This window comes from Urocitellus parryii, chromosome 3 (assembly GCF_045843805.1).
Source record: "Urocitellus parryii isolate mUroPar1 chromosome 3, mUroPar1.hap1, whole genome shotgun sequence".
Lineage (NCBI taxonomy): Eukaryota > Metazoa > Chordata > Mammalia > Rodentia > Sciuridae > Urocitellus > Urocitellus parryii.
In genome coordinates, this window is record NC_135533.1 from 209,568,249 (window position 1) to 209,585,267 (window position 17,019).

A 17,019-nucleotide genomic window follows, 5' to 3' on the forward strand; every position below is an offset into this window, starting at 1 on the left:
CGGGGCGGGCCCTGGGTTCATTCACAACATTCCTCCCCCGCCCCCCTCCGGCTGGACAGTGCGCCCGGGGCAGCTGGGGCTGCGCCCACACACGGCTTTGTTTACTGAGGGTCGCTTCCGGGCGCCGCATGGGGACAATCAACATAAGCCAGCCAGGAGCTAGACAGAGCGGTGGGATCCTGGGCAACAGCTCAGCCTCTCTTCTCTCCGGGCTGTATGACCCCCAGGAAAATCACTCAACCTCTCTGGGCTCCGGGTCGTTTTGATGCTTCGGGAGGAGGGCTGTGGGTCGCAGCCTTCCTTGTAGAGTTTATGTGGGCTGCAGACCCTCTCTCCTGAAACCGGGCTCACTTAGGAGGTCTGTAGACCATTCCTTGAGCTTCAAGCTAGGATACTCCCCAATCCTTTCTACTTCCTAAATAATATGTTGAATCATATGAAATTCCTCATTTTCGATCTGTAAAAGTGGCCATTTCATTCCGTGTAATACATGTCAAATCCCACCACTTCCCAACTCAGCTTGTTCAGGCCACCACCTCTGGCCTGGAAAGCAGCCTTATCTTCTGTGGGTCGTTCCCATCCCCAGCTCATGGTCTCAGAGAACCTTCCTCCCTCTTCTCTCCATTATCGTGGATCTGTCTGTCTATTCCTGAGGCTAATTTCTGTCTCGCTCCTGACTGTGAGCCCCAGGAGGCTGGAGTTCCTCTCTGCAGCACCTGGAATGCATACAGTAGGCACTCAGTCTACAGCTCCTCCAAGAACCAGCAGGAAGACCTCAAGCCCGCCCCTCAGAGGCCTGACTCTCCCCTCCATATGGACACTTCCCTCTGACCAGCCTGGGGTGGCAGTGGCCACCAGAGGTCTCAGAAACTTTAAGGTGGGGCTAGCGCAAAGTGCTCAGTGGTGGAGCACTTGCCCTGGGTTCCAATCCCCCGTCCTGAAAGGGTACACACACACACACACACACACACACACACACACACACATATTAAAATACTGGTTAAACGTTGAGATGGTGGCTAAACGTCATACATTGTTAGGTCTAGCCCCCTGCTGAGTTTCACGTGGCGTCAGGACATTCAACCTGGCTGCACTGTTTCTACTGGACTTCGCTGTCGGGAGAAGCCAGGGCCTGCGTGGGTCGACCACAGAGGCCGCCACTCGTGCGGTGCTGTCCCTGTTGAGATGGGTGATGGAGTTTGGTTTTCCAAAGGCACTGGCCAGTGGGGAGCGTCACCATCTCCCAGAGGAGGAAACTGAGGCTTGGCGGGCCTGAGGTCACCCAGCAGGAAGGGCGAGCCAGGTGGAAGCCAGGTGGGGCTGTGTGGAGTCGGAGGTTGCAGGAGCCGGGGTGCGGGTGCGGGTGTGCGGGTGTGTGCCTGGCATGGGTGAGCCTCACCCCCGACCTGGGGCCACGTGGGAGGGAGTCAGGAGTGGGAGGCGGGGGACCTGGCAGATCCCCTCCAAACAATCTAGGCCTGGCTTCCAGCACCCACCAGGCTGTGTGACAGCCAGCCCGTCCTTGCCCTCCAGGGGGCACGGTGGTGTCCTGAGGGCACCCTAGGCCAGCGGGTTGGTCCTAAGAGAACAGAGAAGGGTGTCATGGGCTGAGGGTGCTCTGTCCTCTAATCGGGACACCCCGTCTCCCATGCCAGAAGTCGGGGACACAGAAAGACCCACGACTCTGAAACGCAGTCTGTATTCACATTGGCAGCACAGCCCCATGGGGGCCAGCCCATCCCAAAGGCTCACTGCCACCTTTGCTGGACAGGGAAGGGGGCAGGGGGCTGACAGAATGACTTGCCCTGGGCCCACAGCAGGAGAGGGAAGCGCCTGAGCAGAGTTTGGGAAACAGGAACACTGGGCTCTCATCCCCTGATTCTATGGGTGAGGGAAAAGATGCTCAGAGAGGGCTGGGAAACTGCCCAAGGCCACACAGTAATCCTGGGAGAATGTGGGATGTCCAAAGGCCCCTGGGAGGTAGGGAGTCCGCAGGATGGAGTCTCTAGGCTTATTTCAAGTCGGCCTCCTTCCAGGCAGAGCTTCAGGGGAGGAGAGTGGGGGACTGGTGAGGCGTGGGTCCCAGACACTCGCTCCCTCGGTCTCCGGGCAGCCGGCGAGCTCTGGCTTTGGGAAATGGAAGCCACATTCATCCCTGCCGCGGCGTGAGCTCACTGTCTAGGCATGTGCAGCTCCTGACCCCAAAACCACGTGTGTCCTCTCTCGACCTGACCCACGGAATGGAAATGGGGCTTCCTGGAGGCTCGGACGAGGGAGGGGACCCGGACCTTTGGCTCAGGACATGCCACCCCACTTCTCTGAGAGTCCAGCCCCCTGCACCCCGAACCCCTGCTGACGCAGCAGGAAACCAGCCCGTCAGTCACTTGCTTCCTGGTGGAGATGGCTGGCTGGCAAGCAAGAGCTGCCTGCGTCCCTTCCTTCCTCTCCAAACACAAGTTCACGTGCGAGAATCAGGGCCTGGCCAGGAAACGGGCATTCCAGGCCCCGGGGAGGTGCAGGAAGAGGGCTGAGTGAGAAAAATTGGGTCTGAAAACTCACATTTAATGACAGCCCTGGCGTCTCCTTGCCCCATCCTCCAGCACCCAAGGGCTGTACCCAGTTACATCAGCGAGTCCCAAGTCCTTCAGGCTGCTGAGTCCACACAAGGACAGGGTGTTGGGCTCTCCATTTAACAGATGGGACAACTGAGGCTCAGAGAGTTAGACACTTGCTAAAGGTCACACAGCTCGGTGGCGAAAATATGGTGTAGAACTTGAGGAGTGGGGTTTTGGAGTCTGGGGTCCGGTGCTAAAGGGGGGCTTGTGGGCAGGTGGAAGTCCTGGTGGGGGGAGGTCCAGGGAAAGGATGGGAAAATGAGGCTGGGGCCAGGGGGGCAGGCGAAGGGGGACAAACAGGTGGGTCCACATTCCAGACTCCCTACCTGTAGCTCCCGAAAGCTCTTTTGCCCCCGAGGTCCTTCCTCCTCCCAGGGGCTGGTGGCGGAGACACAAAAGGAGCCAATTTTCAGGGCTCTCTGGCCCGCCCGCGCGCCAGCCTGTGGGCGGCCCTGGCCTCCAGCCTAGGCGCCTCCTGGTGGCGCAGGCAGGTGCCAGATGGCACCAGGCTGCAGCCTGTCGTGGCTCTTTCCTCTTCAGACTGGAAGGTGGAAAGATAGTTCTCAAAAGACGGTGACTCTCAAAGGCATGGGAAGATGCGAACGTGTTAAGTTTTAATTTAACTCCCGCGGAGCCGGCAGACGCCCCAGCGCTTCAAAGGGCCCGAGCCGGAGGCGCGGCCGTTCGCGGGTCCAGGGTGTGAAGCGCAGGCGCCCAGGCCACCGGCTCCCCGTGGGTCGGAGGTGGCCCTGCAGCGTCCCAGGCCCCGAAGTCTGGAGCCCAGTGGGTTAGAAGGACGACGTGTGGCTCCGCGGCTCCAGCCGGAGTTATGGGGGGGTTCAGACGGCCAGTGGCGCGGTACCCGCGACGGCTGTGCAGAGGGCGCGCCCGTGGGCCCGCCCCCGCCCGCCGCGCAGGACCGGCTCCTGAAGCCGGGCTGTCCTCGTAGAAAGGAGGGCTGCGCCCGCCCCAGCACACCTGCCACCACCAAGACCGCATGAGCAGCCAACAGCCACCACCAAGACCGCATGAGCCTGAGACAGGGGACCTGCGTGCTCTGCGTGCGGCCCCGGGTGCCACCCCAGCACACGCAACAAAAACAGACGGAAGCAGAAACTCAGAAAGGCCCCTACCAGGGCAGGGGACAGGGCAGGCTGCTCCAGGGGACATCTGGGAAGGGCAGTCAGGGGCTGAAATTCCAGATGCAAAGGCCGTGGGCCAAGGCGGGGAGGAGGGTGGTCTCCAGGGGACACAGGCTGGGGTGGGGCTTGTGTCCTGTTCTCACTAGAGTCAGTTCTGAGCTCTGCCCAGGGCAGAGACGGGCACAGAACGAATTCTGAGTGCTCCAAGAGCCCGCCGCCAAGGGCAGATGTCACTCGCTGCTGAGCTGGGCACAGGTGAGGGCCCTGGTCCCCTGCGGGAGGCTCAGCGGCCCCCCCCAGCCCTCCCCGCCCCCCCCCCGCCCCCGTGCCCCGTGCCCGGCTCTCCTCCAGCCGCCTCCTGCCGCAGAAGCAGAAGGTGGGAGACGGGAAACTCCAACTGGGGCCTCCCCGTCTGAGTGGGCGCTGCTGCCACAACTTCATTTCTTTCTTTCTTTTTACATTTTTTTTTTTAGCTGTAGCTGGACGCGATTCCTTTATTTTATTTATTTGCATAAGGTGCTGAGGACCGAACCCGTGCCCCACGCGTGCCAGGCGGGCGCTCTTCTGCTGAGCTCCAGCCCCAGCCAAAACTTCACTTCTTGAAGAGGTGGAGTCGGGCTGGGGCTGGGGCATACATGGGAGGCACTGGGTTTGCTCCTCAGCACCATATAAACATAAAGGCATTGTGTCCACCTACAGCTAAACAAATATTTAAAAATATGTTGAGCCAGGATTTTCTCGTTTGTGAAAATTTTCTTCCCCCCACTTTTTGGATGTAAAATTCACATACACTTCTTTTTTGGTACCAAGGACTGATTGAACCCATGGACACTGAACCACTGAGCCACAGCCACAGCCACAGCCCGCTCCCCTTTAAAAAACTGTGGAGACAAGGTCTCACTGAATTGCTTCCTGCTTCACTGAGTGGCTGAGGCTGGCTTCGAACTCGCCATCCTCCTGCCTCAGCCGCCTGAGCCCTTGGGATCAAAGGCGTGCGCCACTACACCTGGCAAAACTCGTCACCGCAATGTGCACAATGACCTCTACCTGGACCCAGAACATTTCCATCCCCTAAAAGAAGACCCTGTCCCCCGATGTTTCTGTCCCTGTAGACTTTTCTGTTCTGGAAGTTTCCTACCAACAGAACCACACTCTGCGGCCTCTCCTGTCTGGCCTCTCACTGGTCACTGTGCCATGGTCTGCAGCAGCACTTCGCCCTTCTTCAAAGCAAAACAACACTCCACTGTGTGGCCAGACCCCCTCTGCTCCTCCACACCTTTGGGCTGTTGTAAATAATCCTACTAGAATCACCTGTGCACAGGTATTTGCGTGAACACCTGTTTTCTCTTTTCAAGTCTCTGGCTGGGGTGGATTGGGGACATCACACCCAGTGCTGGGCTGCTAGTGAGCACCCCCCACTATCATTTATGAAGCTTCATTTCAGCCCAAGACCAGGGGGCCTCACTGCTTTGGGCCTGTGGTGAGGGTGCCAGATGGCAGTGGGAGGGGACACAGGGGACATGTGTAAGAGCAACTGCTCACAAAGACAGGAAGTTAGGGTCCCACAGGCTCCTGAAGGCACGTCTCTCCAGTGACCCAAGGACCTCCCAGCATGCTCTACTTTTTTTCTAAATACCTTTATTTTATGTGGTGCTGAGGATCAAACCCAGGGCTTTGCAATGTGCTAGGCGAGCGCTCTACCACTGAGCCACGACCCCAGCCCCTACTTTTTTAAAAACCAAATTAATCTTAGTTGATGAACACAACACATTTTATTTATTTGGACGTAGGCCTCACAGGTGCTGGGCAAGTGCTGGACTACTGAGCCCCAGCCCGTCTCTACTCTTTAAGGTTCACAGCACCTCCAATAGCAATACCCTGGGGACCACCTACACACGTGGATTTTTGGGAGCCACTATCCATATGCTTAAGTCCTTAGGGACATCCACTGGTGACGCCAACTCCTTGGAGGGAGGAATGGGGCGGTCAGGAAAGCATGGGCCATGGGGGCACAGCCATCTGTGTCCACAGGCCCCATTCCCCAAAGGCCACAGTTCAGTGTCACACAGACCACAGCCACAGGAGAAAAGGGCAGTGACCAGGCCAGTGCCCTGCGGACACAGGCAGTCCAGTCCAGCAGACCTGAGTACCAATGCAGGTGGAAGGGCCCCAGGATGGACAGGGAGACTGTGGTCAAGTGACAGTGCCGGGGACAGCTGCAGGTTCCAGCTGGAACATCAAGGCCATGACCAACCTGGGCATCCCGCCAGTTGCGGTGACCTACAGTGCCTGCCCACAGGCAATGCTTTATGGGGGCAGGGCTGATTGGCATTGGGACCTTACAAGGTGGCTCCTCGTTGGCTGTGTCCCCAGGGCTGAGGAATGGCTGGGCAGACAGAGGAAATGACCAGAGTCACCTAGGGTCTCAGTAAGCACAAGAGCCCTCGCAGCTCCATGTGCAGAGCACCATCATCTGGGATGAGCAGGACAGGACAGGTCTTCAGTGGAGCCCGGTGGGCACCACCCGCTGGCAGGAGGGCTGACAGGAGGTAGGCCAAGCCAGGTTTATTGTTCTGGGGTTCAGCAGTGGAGACGGGGCCCTGGCACGGGACAGAGGCAGCTGAGCACACCCCTTTCTTGGTGCCCTGGGAGGTCCACCTGCATGCTATGGTGCCCCCTCAAGTCGGTGCCACCCGGAGCTGGGGACAGGACCCTCTGCCTACGGTGCCGCCTGCGGGGTGCAGTGGGGCTGGGGCCTCAGGAGGGTTTCCTGGAGGTGGCAGAGGCCCCCTTCTTCTTGGCTGGGGCCCGCAGCAGTGCCAGCCTCTTGGGCAGACTGGAGCTCGCTTTCATCACCACGTCGTGTTCGATCTTCTTCCGAATCCCAACCTCCAGGTCCTGAGGAGGCAACCAGAGAAACCCGAGGTGGGGAAGCCGGGCTGCCACTCTCCTGCCCAGAGCCCTCAGAGCTGGGTCGGCAGGTCTCCCCTCACCTGGCACCGGCCTGGGAGTCTGGACCTAAGTCTCACCCACCCACTTTGGGGCCTAAATGCTCAACTTTCTCACATCTGTACCTCTGTTCATGTCCACTTTATAGATGGGGAAACTGAGGCTATGTAGCAAGGAGGTCCTTGCCGGGGATCCCCAAGCCACATGGGTGCCCAAAGCCTCTGACCTCAGATGACCCTCCTATCCCATGTCATCTCTGCTTTGCTGAAGGTGACTGAGGCTCTGAATGGGGACGTGAACCAGTCTGGCTGAATCACCACCCTCAAACTGCACCTTCCCTACCTACACAAGTTCCAACACCATGACCACCACCACCAGGGTGGCTGACCGCGTGCTCAGGTACAGGGGAAAGGAGAGTGAACAAGATGTGGAAAAATCCCTGCCCACGTGGAGCCAATATTCAATGCAAACGTGTGGAAGAAATTAGTCTCAGTGACATGGTGCATTAGACTTTTAAATGCTACTAAGTGCTGCTGTGCAGAATCAGAGATGATGGGGAGGTGACGCTGCCATCAGGGAAGGTGTCACTAAAGCCACCTGCAGAAGGGAAGGGAGCCATGCAGATTCCCAGGGAAAGAGTCCAGGCAGGGAAAGCAGCCAGAGTGAAGTTCCAAAGTGGACAAGGAGTCACTAAGGGATGAGTAAGGGACTCTCCAGAGGGAGGGAGGGGGAAGAGGGGAGGAGAGATGGGCAGGGCCCTTCTGGCTGAGGTGAGGACCTGGGCTTTTCCTGTGAAGGGGGTTCTGGGCAGAGCAGGGACAGGCTCCCTAGGGCTGCTGTGGTGGCTGTGGGGAAAGGGTGGAAGCCAGGAGACCTGGCAGGGGGTGACCACGAAGTCCAGTTGGGAGGTGACATGGATGGGAAGTGGGTGGATCCCAGACCAATTCTAAAGGGATGGAGAGAAGCGGGAATAGGATGTCGTGAGATAAGACTCCAGGACCATGGGTGGGGAGGAGGGGGACGGGAAAGATGCATCAGGAGCTCTTTTGGACACTCGGAGTCTGGGATGTACTTGAAACTCCTACCCACCCCCCACAGAGATACGCAGACCACTTCTACCCAGGTTTTCTCTTCCCACTGGGGCTGGTCAAGGAACCCAGGGCTTCTTAAATGCTAGGCAAGCACTCTGCCACCAAGTGCAAGCCCAGCCTTCCTCTAAGGTACTATGACTAGCCTTCATCCTCCTCTCTCAGCCTCCACAATAGCGAGGATTAAAGGGGCCAGCCACTGTGCTTGGGTTGGGGGTTAGGTACCCTGTTTTTAAAGAATCACACTCTGGGGAGACTAATGATTTGCTCAAGGTGACGAGACTAGTGAGTGTGGGCTACAATTCAAATCCACGTCTGCTGCCGACAAAACACACCTGAATCTCCTTCCAACTTCTCCATCAGCTCAACCCTACCCACTTACACAGAACGGCTACACTTCAAGACTAGCACAAAAAGCCTGGGCGTGGTGGCGCAGGCCTGTAGTCCGATCGGTTCGGGTGGTTCGGGAGGCTGAGGTGGGAACGTTGCAAGTTCAAAGCCAGCCTCAGCAACTTAGTGAGGCCCCTGTCTCAAAAACTAAAAAGGGCTGGGGGTGTGGCTCCGTGGTTAAGCGCCCCTGAGTTAAATTCCTGGTACCAGGGAAAAAAAGACAACGCGAACCGAGGCCGTGCACCCCTGTCGCCCCGCAGGGCTCTCAGCGCCGGGAAGGCGGTGCCCTTACTAGGGCGGCTCACAGGTAAAAGGCCAATAGCGAGGAGCTACTGCTCGTCGCCGGAGCCGAGATCTGCACCCAGCGCTGCCTCCTGGCAAGGCCGGGGTTCTGCACCCCGCAGCCGGCGGGCTGGGAAGGCTCCTCGTTCCAGGCCTCGCTGCTTCCAGGCCTGCAGAACGCGAGGCGCGTTTCTCACTCCCCGCGCCAGAGAGGACGCAGAGGCTCCGAGGCCGGGCCTTCTCCCGGGCCCTCGACGCTCCCTGGGAGCCACCTCAGGTCGCCCGCCGGCTCCACCCGCCGCCGCTCGCTGGCCCCGCTCACCTTCTTGAGCTTCCGCTGCTGCACGACGCGCGCCTTCTTGGGGGCGATAACGCGACCTGGGAAAGACGCGGTGGCATGAGGCCGGAGGGTCCTGAGCCCAGCTCTCCCCGCCCTTCCCGGCCCCGCTTCTCACCTCCTTTCCGCGGCCCGCGGTTCCGCTCCGAGGCCGCCGCTGCAGTTTTACTCTTCGCCGGCTTCTGCGCCTGAAACTTGCGCTGCCCCTGCGCCATGATCGGGCACCGCCGGAAGGGGCGAGGCCTCGGCCAGTCGTAACCGGAAGGAGCTCGGCACCTGGGGGCCAGAGGGCGCAAGGGCTCACGGGATATAGCGTGGCTCCCCAGGAGCTGTCAATCCTACCACTCGCCAACAGTTCCCAGTGTGTAAGGCCAACATTACGAGTGCTTCCTAAAAGGCGCATCATTTTATGCTCTTTATACATAGAAGCCCGGATTAGGGTGAGGCCAGGCATGGAAAATGTAAGGGGTGACAAAAACTTCAGTGATCATGATTATATATATATATATATATATTTTTTTTTTTTTTTTTTTTTCTTTGCAGTGCTGGGGATAGGACCCAGGGATTCTTGCAGGCTAAGCAGAAGCTCTGAGTCACACCCGAGCCCCCCCAAGAATCCTTTCAATGTTTTAAACCATCTTAAACCAGGCGCATGGCACCCGCCAGTAATCCCACCCACTTGGAAGCCTGAGGTAGGAAGATCGCAAATTCCAGAAGGTCCATCTGGGCAATTTAGGGAGAGCTTGACTGAAAGGGGGAAAAAAAAAAAGCTGGTTGGATTCTGCTCAATCCCCAGTAAGGCCGGGGCTGGGGATGTGGTTATGCTAGAACACTTGCCTGCTGTGTGTGAGGGTTCAATCCCAGCACCCTATTCCCCCAAAAAACAAAAACAAATAAAATTCACCACATTCAACTATAGCGTGTAGAATGGCTGCCTGATTTTGTAAATCAAGTTTTATTGGAACCATAGCTGGTATCAGGCATGAGGAGAGTAAACTCAAATGGCAAATATAAGGTTAAATTCTTTATTTAAAATCTTGGAACCATGGAATTATTTTTACATTCTTTTTTTTTTTTTTTTTTTGTAACTGGGAATTGAACCCAGGGCACTCAACCACTGAACAACATCTCTAGCCCTTTTTCATATTTTATTTAGATACAGGGTCTCGCTGAGTTGCTTAGTGCCTCACTAAATTGCTGAGGCTGGCTTTCAACTCTCGATCCTCCTGCCTCAGCCTCCCAAGATGCTGGGCTTATGGTGTGTGGCCCTGTGTCCAGCTGCCTAATTCTTTTAAAAGAGAAAAATACTGCATTAGGCGGGGCGTGGTGGTACACGCCTGTAGTCCCAGTGGCTTGGGGGACTACGAGGATGAGTTCAAAGCCAGCCTCAGCCACTTGAGTGAGGTACTAAGCAACTCAGTGCGACCCTGGCTCTAAAAAAAAAAAAAAAAAAGGGCTGGGGATGTGGCTCAGAGTTCAATTCCTGGTATCTATCCCCCCCGAAAAAAAAGAAAAAAGAAAAAGAAAAAAATTGTATTAAAATATTATTTCTCTTAATTACTAAGGTTTTGGGGAGTCGTTTAAGTAAGTAGGTGTTACGCTACTTACTTAAGGGAGGTACTAGTATCAGCCCCATCTTATAATTGAGGAAAGGCACAGAGAGGTGAAGCGACTTGCCCAAGATAACACAGTGGAGAAAGAGATAGAGCTGGGATTTGAAATTGGGCAGCTTAGTTGCAGCTCCTGGGTTCTTTTTTAAAATATCTTTTAGTTGTCAATGGACCGTTATTTTATTTATTTATATGTGGTGCTGAGAATCGAACCCAGTGCCTCGCACATGCTAGGCAGGTGCTCTACCACTGAGCCACCACCCCAGCCTGCTGCTGGGTTCTGAAGAGCTGTGCAAGGCCCTGACCGCTCTCCCTGCTCTAGAGAGAACCGGGGGAAGGTCAGTTTTGGGTAGGCCACTCGATCAATTTATTATAAAACCTGAGAGACATGGGCAAGGTAGAAGGCTGAGGTGGTTCCATCCGGTCCGTCTGGGGTCCCTCCGCTAGGAGACCGAGGTGCTCAGGGCCGTCCGGAGCTCGGCCGGGGCGAAGACACCCAGCTCGGTGACGATGCCGCCCGTGATGAGGTCATGGGGGGTGACGTCAAAGGCCGGGTTCCAAACCTCAATTCCTGCAGGGAGAGAGGGAGGTGTGGAGGGAGGATGTGGTGCCGTGGACATTCCCAGGCTCTTGTCACCTGTGTCCATCACGGTGATTCTTGAGAATCTGAGAGTCCTCGCCCCTGAAGCGCAGGAAGGCTGGGGCAGTGCACCTGTGACAAGGTCAGACCCCTCCATTCTCGGACCGTCCAGCCCAGGCAGGCAGCTTCACGGCCTCACGCGCCTCCGCCACCTCTGGCCACCGTGGAGCTTCATCAGGAACCTCAGACCCGCAGGGTGCGGCGCAGCCCGTCAAGCCGGGGTGGGAAAGAACCTCAGGACCTAGCCCTGTTCTGAAGTGGCACCCCTTTCTCCACTGGAAAGTCTTAACTGGGCCTCTCCAGAAATCTTCCCCATGGCTGATTTTAGGACTTTCAGCAAAAGAGTCTCTGTGAAAGAGTCCAGTGGAGATAAACTTCCTGTTTTCCTGTCGCCCTGTTTTCTTGGCCACTGGCCGGGAAGATACCAGCACTCCAGGTGCTGGACACCCCTTACTAGTTTTTCACAAATGCATCCAGTATAGTACTTTGAAGAAATGTGCAAACAAGGCCTCTGGCCTTGAGCTGGGCTTCACAGAGATGTCTACATTTTTAAGATAAGTTACAAAGGGGCTCCATGGGAACAGCTGGCAGGGGGAGGGAAGAAAGGGGAAAAGAGGCTCTCCCCTTCTCAGGTGTGGTCCTTGAAGAGTTAACTTGCCCAGAACAGAGAAAGTAAAAGCTGCTTTTCTGTGAACTTCTGCAGACTGTGAACTTCTGAGCCCCTCCCCTTACATGCTGGGTATAAAACTCTGAAATTCCCTGAACTTGGGGTTCAGGGAATGGATTGATGACAGCAAAAGCTGTGCCCTCTGAACCTGGCTGCAGCCAAATACAACTGTTTCCTGTCGTCTTAGGTGCCTTGCCTCGTTTGTCCTCCTTGAGGTCTTTTTCTTTCTTTCCTTTTCTCTAGCACTTGGGCTGGAACCTAAGTGCTCTACCACTCAGCTACTCCCAGGCCAATGGAAAAACAAACAAACAAACAACAACAACAACAACAACAAAAAACTGGGGCTTGGGTGTAGGTGGAACACCTGCCTGGCATGCACAAGGCCCTGGGTTCCATCCCGGCACCAAACAGAAAAAGAAAAAATCATTTTCTATTTGTGATCATCACTGTAACTGCTGATATTTCTTGAGCTAATATTTAAAGGGACTGCATGCTTCTAAAGGTCATGTGGATTCATTTACTGAAGGTCCCTGAGTTTACGAAGAGGTTCTTTTCTCTTCTCTACTAGGGACTGAACTCTGAGGCACTCGACCACTGAGCCACACCCCAGCCCTGTGTTATTTAGAGACAGGGTCTCACTGAGTTGCTTAGCACCTCCTCATTGCTGAATCTGGCTTTGACTAGAGATCCTCCTGCCTCAGCCTCCGGAGCCGCTGGGGTGACAGGCTTCTATGAAGAGGTTTTAATGGTAGCTTATTTTTTTTTTTTTCCTTTGCAGCCCTGGGATGGAACCCAGGGCCTCCCACATGCTGGGCTGGGGCCCTACCACAGCCACACCTCAGCCTGGCTCAGTTTCCTCGGAGACAGCTGGCGGGGCTATTCTTGTTTCTCGCTCAAGTGAGGAGGTCACAGAGGATACAGGACACCACGTTACTCACTGCAAACTCTCACCTGAACTCAGAGTGCCCTGCTGTAAGGAATGGCTTGACGGAGCTGCCTGTGCCCCCCGCCCAGCAGGCTGCCCATGCCCTACATGCCACCCACCCCCAGAAGTGCTCAGGTGCCAGCGTCTCCTGTCTGAGCCCCCAGCTTACCGGGTGCTGCGATCCTGACCCCGTTGACGTCAGTCAGCTCCTGGCCGGGCCGCTCCTCAATGACGATCTCCTGGCCCGTCTGCAGGTGGAGGTCGCACGAGGAGCTGGGGGCGGCCACGTAGAAGGGGATGCCGTGGTGCTTGGCGGCAATGGCCAGCTGGTAGGTGCCCACTTTGTTGGCTGTGTCACCGTTGGCGACCACGCGGTCGGCTCCCACGACAACGGCTGGGAGAGAGAGGCTGGGGGTCACGTGACGTGGTCCTGGCTGCCCCGAGCCCTGCCCACCTGCCCACAGCACGCAGCCCGGTGACCTGACACTCCCCGGTGCGCCATGGCGGCGGCCGCCATGCTGTCGGTGATGAGGGTGGCGGGGATGTGCTCATAAACCAGCTCAAAGGCTGTCAGCCGGGCTCCCTGGTTGTAGGGCCGCGTCTCTGTGCAGAAGGTGCGCTCCAGGCGGCCCAGGTTGTACAGGGAGCGAATCACACCTGTGGGGGCAGCAGAAGGACAGGGTTGCCCAGTGGTGAGGGACGCAGGCGCCTAGGCTGGGAGGGGATCCCCAAAACCTCACCAAGCTCAGTCCTGTCCCTGCTAACACCTATTTGTCCTTCCCGCAGTCGGCCCCTCCCACTTCCCTGGGGCCTCCCTAGGGCAGAGACCTTGATTGCTTTATTTCCTTCGGACTCCAGTGCCCAGCACACAGCAGGTGCTTAATGCATGCTGGTTGCAGCAGGGCACTGGAGTGCCATGGTGGTGCACGCCCACAGTGCCAGCTGCTTGGGAGGCTGAGGAAGGAGACTGCAAGTTCAGGACAAGCCTGGGCACTTAGCAGACCCTGCCTCAAAATAACAAGGGCTGGGGACGTGGCGCTGCGGGAGGGCGCGTATCTGGCATGTCTGAGGTCCAGTGCCACCGGAAACGAAAACAGCCGGTTGAGTGGATGAGTCAAAGGCAGGAGTCCTTTATGAGACCAGAGTTCCAGGACTACAGGAGGGGCCCAGAGAGCCAGGAAGCTTCCCGGATCCTGAGCGTCAAGGGGGCCTGCCGCCTTGACACTGCCCACCCCTCCTGGTCACAGCCACCCCGATCTCACCTGCAGGGAGGCTGTTCCCTTCTCCTGTCCTTTTGGAGTCCACATCCCACCCACTCTCCAGGCATAAGCCTCAGTCCAGGCCCATTAAGTGACCGGGCCTGGAAGAGCAGGTGATCCTATCAGGAATCTTGAGATACAAGGAAAGTTTTGATACTCTTGGCTCTTTTTCTTGTGATCTGAGCCCTGGGAGTCCCCTGTGCCAACCCCCAGAGCATGAAGATAAAGGAGAGCAAAGCTAAGGACAGGACAGGTGGATCCTTATGTCATTGGTTGAGCCCTGGGTCTAGCTGTACCTGATGCCAACCACCTACATTCACTGTTTTGGGTGGATAAAGTGGTTTGAGTTTCTTTTCCATCCAATAAAAACAAAGGCCCACTCCTGTCCCTGAAGACACCACTCACCTAGGGCCGTGCCGTAGCCAGCAGTGGCCAGTGCCCCAGTGTTGCAGTGGGTCAGCACGGTCACCTTGCCCCCCCCAGGGGCTGCCCGCTCCAGGATGTGGTGGGCTCCCAGGTCCCCGATGCTCCGGTTGTCTCTGAGGTCTTTCTCCAGCATGTCCTCGGCGCAGCGGATGACTCTGGGCCGACAAGGAGGGTTAGTGCCAGCTGCCAGGTCCAGGCTGGTCCCGCCTCTGCCCAGGGCTGTTGTGTGAGGCCTACTGCTCAGGCCTCTTGCTCTTGTGAGGCTGGACGTTCTGCCACCGGCACAAACCCCTTATGCTCACAGTGTGTGCTCGCTATTTCTGGTGTGCCAATGCTAGGGAGGGGGCAAAGGAGTAAACAAGATGAAAATCTGTCCCTGTGGAGCTGACACTGGGGTGGGGGGGCAGGTGATGAGCAGATAAAATGAAGGAGGAGGCAGCAGAATTCCCAACAGAGAGCAGGGGGCCAGCTGTATTATGAAGAGGGGTCGGGGAAGGCAGAGACCTGAAACCCCAAGCTCTGGGGTTACTTGGCTTGTAGCAAGTGCATGTGCCAAGGCCCTGAGGCAGGAGTGAGCCTGGCCTAGTCAAGGAACACTGAGGAGACAGGTGTGGTTGGAGCCACCGGGAAGAGGAAGAAAGGAAGAAGGCAGGTAAGGGATGAAGACCGGAAACAAAGTTCCTCAAAAGCAAAAATCAAGGGAACCAGGGGAGCCACACAGGCACAGGTGAGCTGGGCATGGGAGGGGTGGGGTTTGCATAGCTGAGGTCAAGAGCTCTAGGGCCCAGGTCCGCGGCGTCACCTGAATGCCGTGCCTCTATTTCCCCATCTGTAAAATGCGTACACAAAGCCAACAGCGTCTGTTGCCGGGGTGACCGGCGCAGGGCTCCCTACCTCTCCCGGACCGCCTCCTCGGTGGCGCCCTCTTGCTCCGCCTCCTGAGTTGCGGCGTCCGCCAGGTCGCGAGCAGCGCGGGCCATGTTGACAGCGGTGGGCCGGGCGGTCACGAGGAAGCTCAGCCTGTCGCGCACGAAGTCCACCAGAGGGGCAAGACCCGGCCCCCCGGCGCCCGTCTGGAGCTCCACGGCGAGGCTGAGGCAGCCCACCAGGGCGATGGCCGGGGCGCCCCGCACCTGTGGCACAGGGCGGCAGGGGCTGCAGAGGCTGCAGAGGCGCGCGCTCCCCGGCCCCCAGCCTCGCCGTCCCGCGCGGCCCCACCTTCATGGCGCGGATGGCCTCCCAGGCCTGCGTCACCGAGCCCACCGCCTCATAGCGGCTCTGCTGGGGCAGCAGCAGCTGGTCGAGGATCTGCAGCGAGCCCCGCGAGTAGCGGATGGCCTCCAGCGGCATGGCTCCGCCGCCACCGTCACCGCCGCCACCGCCGCTGCAGCCACCGCGCAGGCGGGGCGGGACCTCCCGGAAGATTGCACATGCGCATTCCAGCCCTATCCGAGGGACTCCCAGACCCGAGTCCATGTGGCAGAAGCCACCCCAGCCCCTTGCCAGTTACCCGGCCCCTTGGAACCCCAAAACGCAGCGTCTGCGGAGCGCCTGGCCCCTGACCGCACTGCGCAGCGGCCTCTGAAGGGAGACGGAGTGCTGAAGTCCCTTGGGTTCCGCAGGCAGGGCCCCCTGGGCCTGACCCTGTAACTGGCAAGCCCACCCCCCCGACAGGGCCAGCATATGGCGTCCAGCTGACAGGAGTTGGAGTGGGGGTCACATCATCATCCCAGAATCCTAAGGTGTAGGCCGAGGCCACTACCTGGGGGACTCCAGGACTGGGGACTAAGGAACCGGCAGGCTCTTCAACCCTGCCCCAAGCCCTGTCCATCCCAGTGGAACAGCGTCCACTTGATGCTTGAAGCACAGCCCTTGCTGCTCTCCCACGGCTACTGAGATTTTAAGGGGACACGTTTCTCCTCCGCCCTAATCTCAGGGCAGGCAGGGCTACCCTTCTTCCCATCCCGGCCACAGGCCTCTGTCCCTGAGCTCACGCCCCGCAGGACCGAAGTCCTCCAGACCTCGGGGATGGCCTGGGAGAGCTCAGAAATTGTCTCCCAAATTAACAGGTGAATGACCACTCCAGACAGAGAATGTCACTTTTGACGCACTTCATTAAAGGCCCCCTGCCTGCTGGTGGGCAGAATCACAGCCTTTGGGACTGGAGATGCCCGTGTTTCTCCTTTGCTGGCAAAGGATAAAACCCGTTTCTCCTTTTTCTCAAAACGAGTCCCCATTGTTGGACTGGCATCGGAGACAGGCACCAGCGTTGGGCAACACAGTGGGAAGTAGGCGTGGCCAAGGGTGCCACTTCCCTGAAGGGGGTGGGGGAAATGCCAATTTGGCTTGGATCTCAGTGTGGCATGGACAGGAGGCCTTAAATTTCACCCCCGTCTCCAGTGGCAAGACTGTGGATGTAAACATTAGGTGCTCAATCAGTGTTTATAAAATGGTCTTTCTGCAGGTTGACCGGGAGGTGGCAGGCCACACGCCCTTTGTAGATGTCATTTTCTGGGCCACTTTCTGCCCCCTTTCCTTCAGAGCAACCCCTGGGGCCTTCCTCAAGACCCTTCCGTGTGCCCCCGTGCCGGGGGATGGTGACCAACAGCCCCTCCCGCACCTGCTCTGGATCTGGGTGCCCTGGGCCCCATCTCTGGCCATCTTGTTGGTTCCTCTGCTTGGACCCCTC

The 17,019-nt window shown here is 57.6% G+C and overlaps 3 protein-coding genes across 4 annotated transcripts in view; all 3 read right to left on the minus strand.

Moving 5' to 3' along the window:
• Positions 1 to 3,645, minus strand: part of LOC144253885 (zinc finger SWIM domain-containing protein 4-like) — a 22,474-nt gene extending 18,829 nt beyond the window's left edge. The window contains exon 1 of the mRNA XM_077796544.1: positions 3,478 to 3,645. Within this exon, the coding sequence (XP_077652670.1) occupies positions 3,478 to 3,645 (168 nt within the window). The remainder of the gene's footprint in view (positions 1 to 3,477) is intronic.
• Positions 3,646 to 5,510: 1,865 nt separating this feature from the next.
• On the minus strand, positions 5,511 to 9,045 carry LOC144253553 (leydig cell tumor 10 kDa protein homolog). Of its 2 annotated transcripts, XM_077795757.1 has the most exons (4): positions 8,922 to 9,045; positions 8,789 to 8,844; positions 6,481 to 6,655; positions 5,511 to 6,357 (listed from the first exon to the last, which is right to left on the minus strand). In XM_077795757.1, the coding sequence occupies exons 1-3, from the start codon at positions 9,016 to 9,018 to the stop codon at positions 6,515 to 6,517; spliced, it is 294 nt and encodes a 97-aa protein (XP_077651883.1). In that variant the 5' UTR covers positions 9,019 to 9,045; the 3' UTR covers positions 5,511 to 6,357; positions 6,481 to 6,514. The 2 variants fall into 2 exon arrangements, with proteins under 2 accessions (XP_077651883.1, XP_077651882.1); XM_077795756.1 differs by having other exon boundaries at positions 5,511 to 6,655.
• Positions 9,046 to 9,724: 679 nt separating this feature from the next.
• LOC144253554 (methylthioribose-1-phosphate isomerase-like) lies at positions 9,725 to 15,730 on the minus strand. The gene is made up of 6 exons (XM_077795758.1): positions 15,549 to 15,730; positions 15,225 to 15,463; positions 14,310 to 14,485; positions 13,126 to 13,302; positions 12,815 to 13,039; positions 9,725 to 10,984 (listed from the first exon to the last, which is right to left on the minus strand). Exons 1-6 carry the CDS (start codon positions 15,678 to 15,680, stop codon positions 10,857 to 10,859), a joined length of 1,077 nt encoding a protein of 358 aa, XP_077651884.1. The 5' UTR covers positions 15,681 to 15,730; the 3' UTR covers positions 9,725 to 10,856.
• Positions 15,731 to 17,019: the final 1,289 nt, after the last annotated feature.

Bases quoted from the DNA above. Each gene is read 5' to 3' on its own strand.
- LOC144253553 (XM_077795757.1), bottom strand. From the start codon at position 9,018: ATGGCGCAGGGGCAGCGCAAGTTTCAGGCGCAGAAGCCGGCGAAGAGT. The intron at 8,845-8,921 runs GTGAGAAGCGGG...CGTCTTTCCCAG, and splicing joins CCGCGGGCCGCGGAAAGGAG to GTCGCGTTATCGCCCCCAAG. The intron at 6,656-8,788 runs GTGAGCGGGGCC...TTGCCTCCTCAG, and splicing joins AGCAGCGGAAGCTCAAGAAG to GACCTGGAGGTTGGGATTCG.
- LOC144253554 (XM_077795758.1), bottom strand. From the start codon at position 15,680: ATGCCGCTGGAGGCCATCCGCTACTCGCGGGGCTCGCTGCAGATCCTC. The intron at 14,486-15,224 runs GTAGGGAGCCCT...TTGTCGGCCCAG, and splicing joins GAGGAGGCGGTCCGGGAGAG to AGTCATCCGCTGCGCCGAGG. The intron at 13,303-14,309 runs GTGAGTGGTGTC...CTGCCCCCACAG, and splicing joins TGGCTACGGCACGGCCCTAG to GTGTGATTCGCTCCCTGTAC.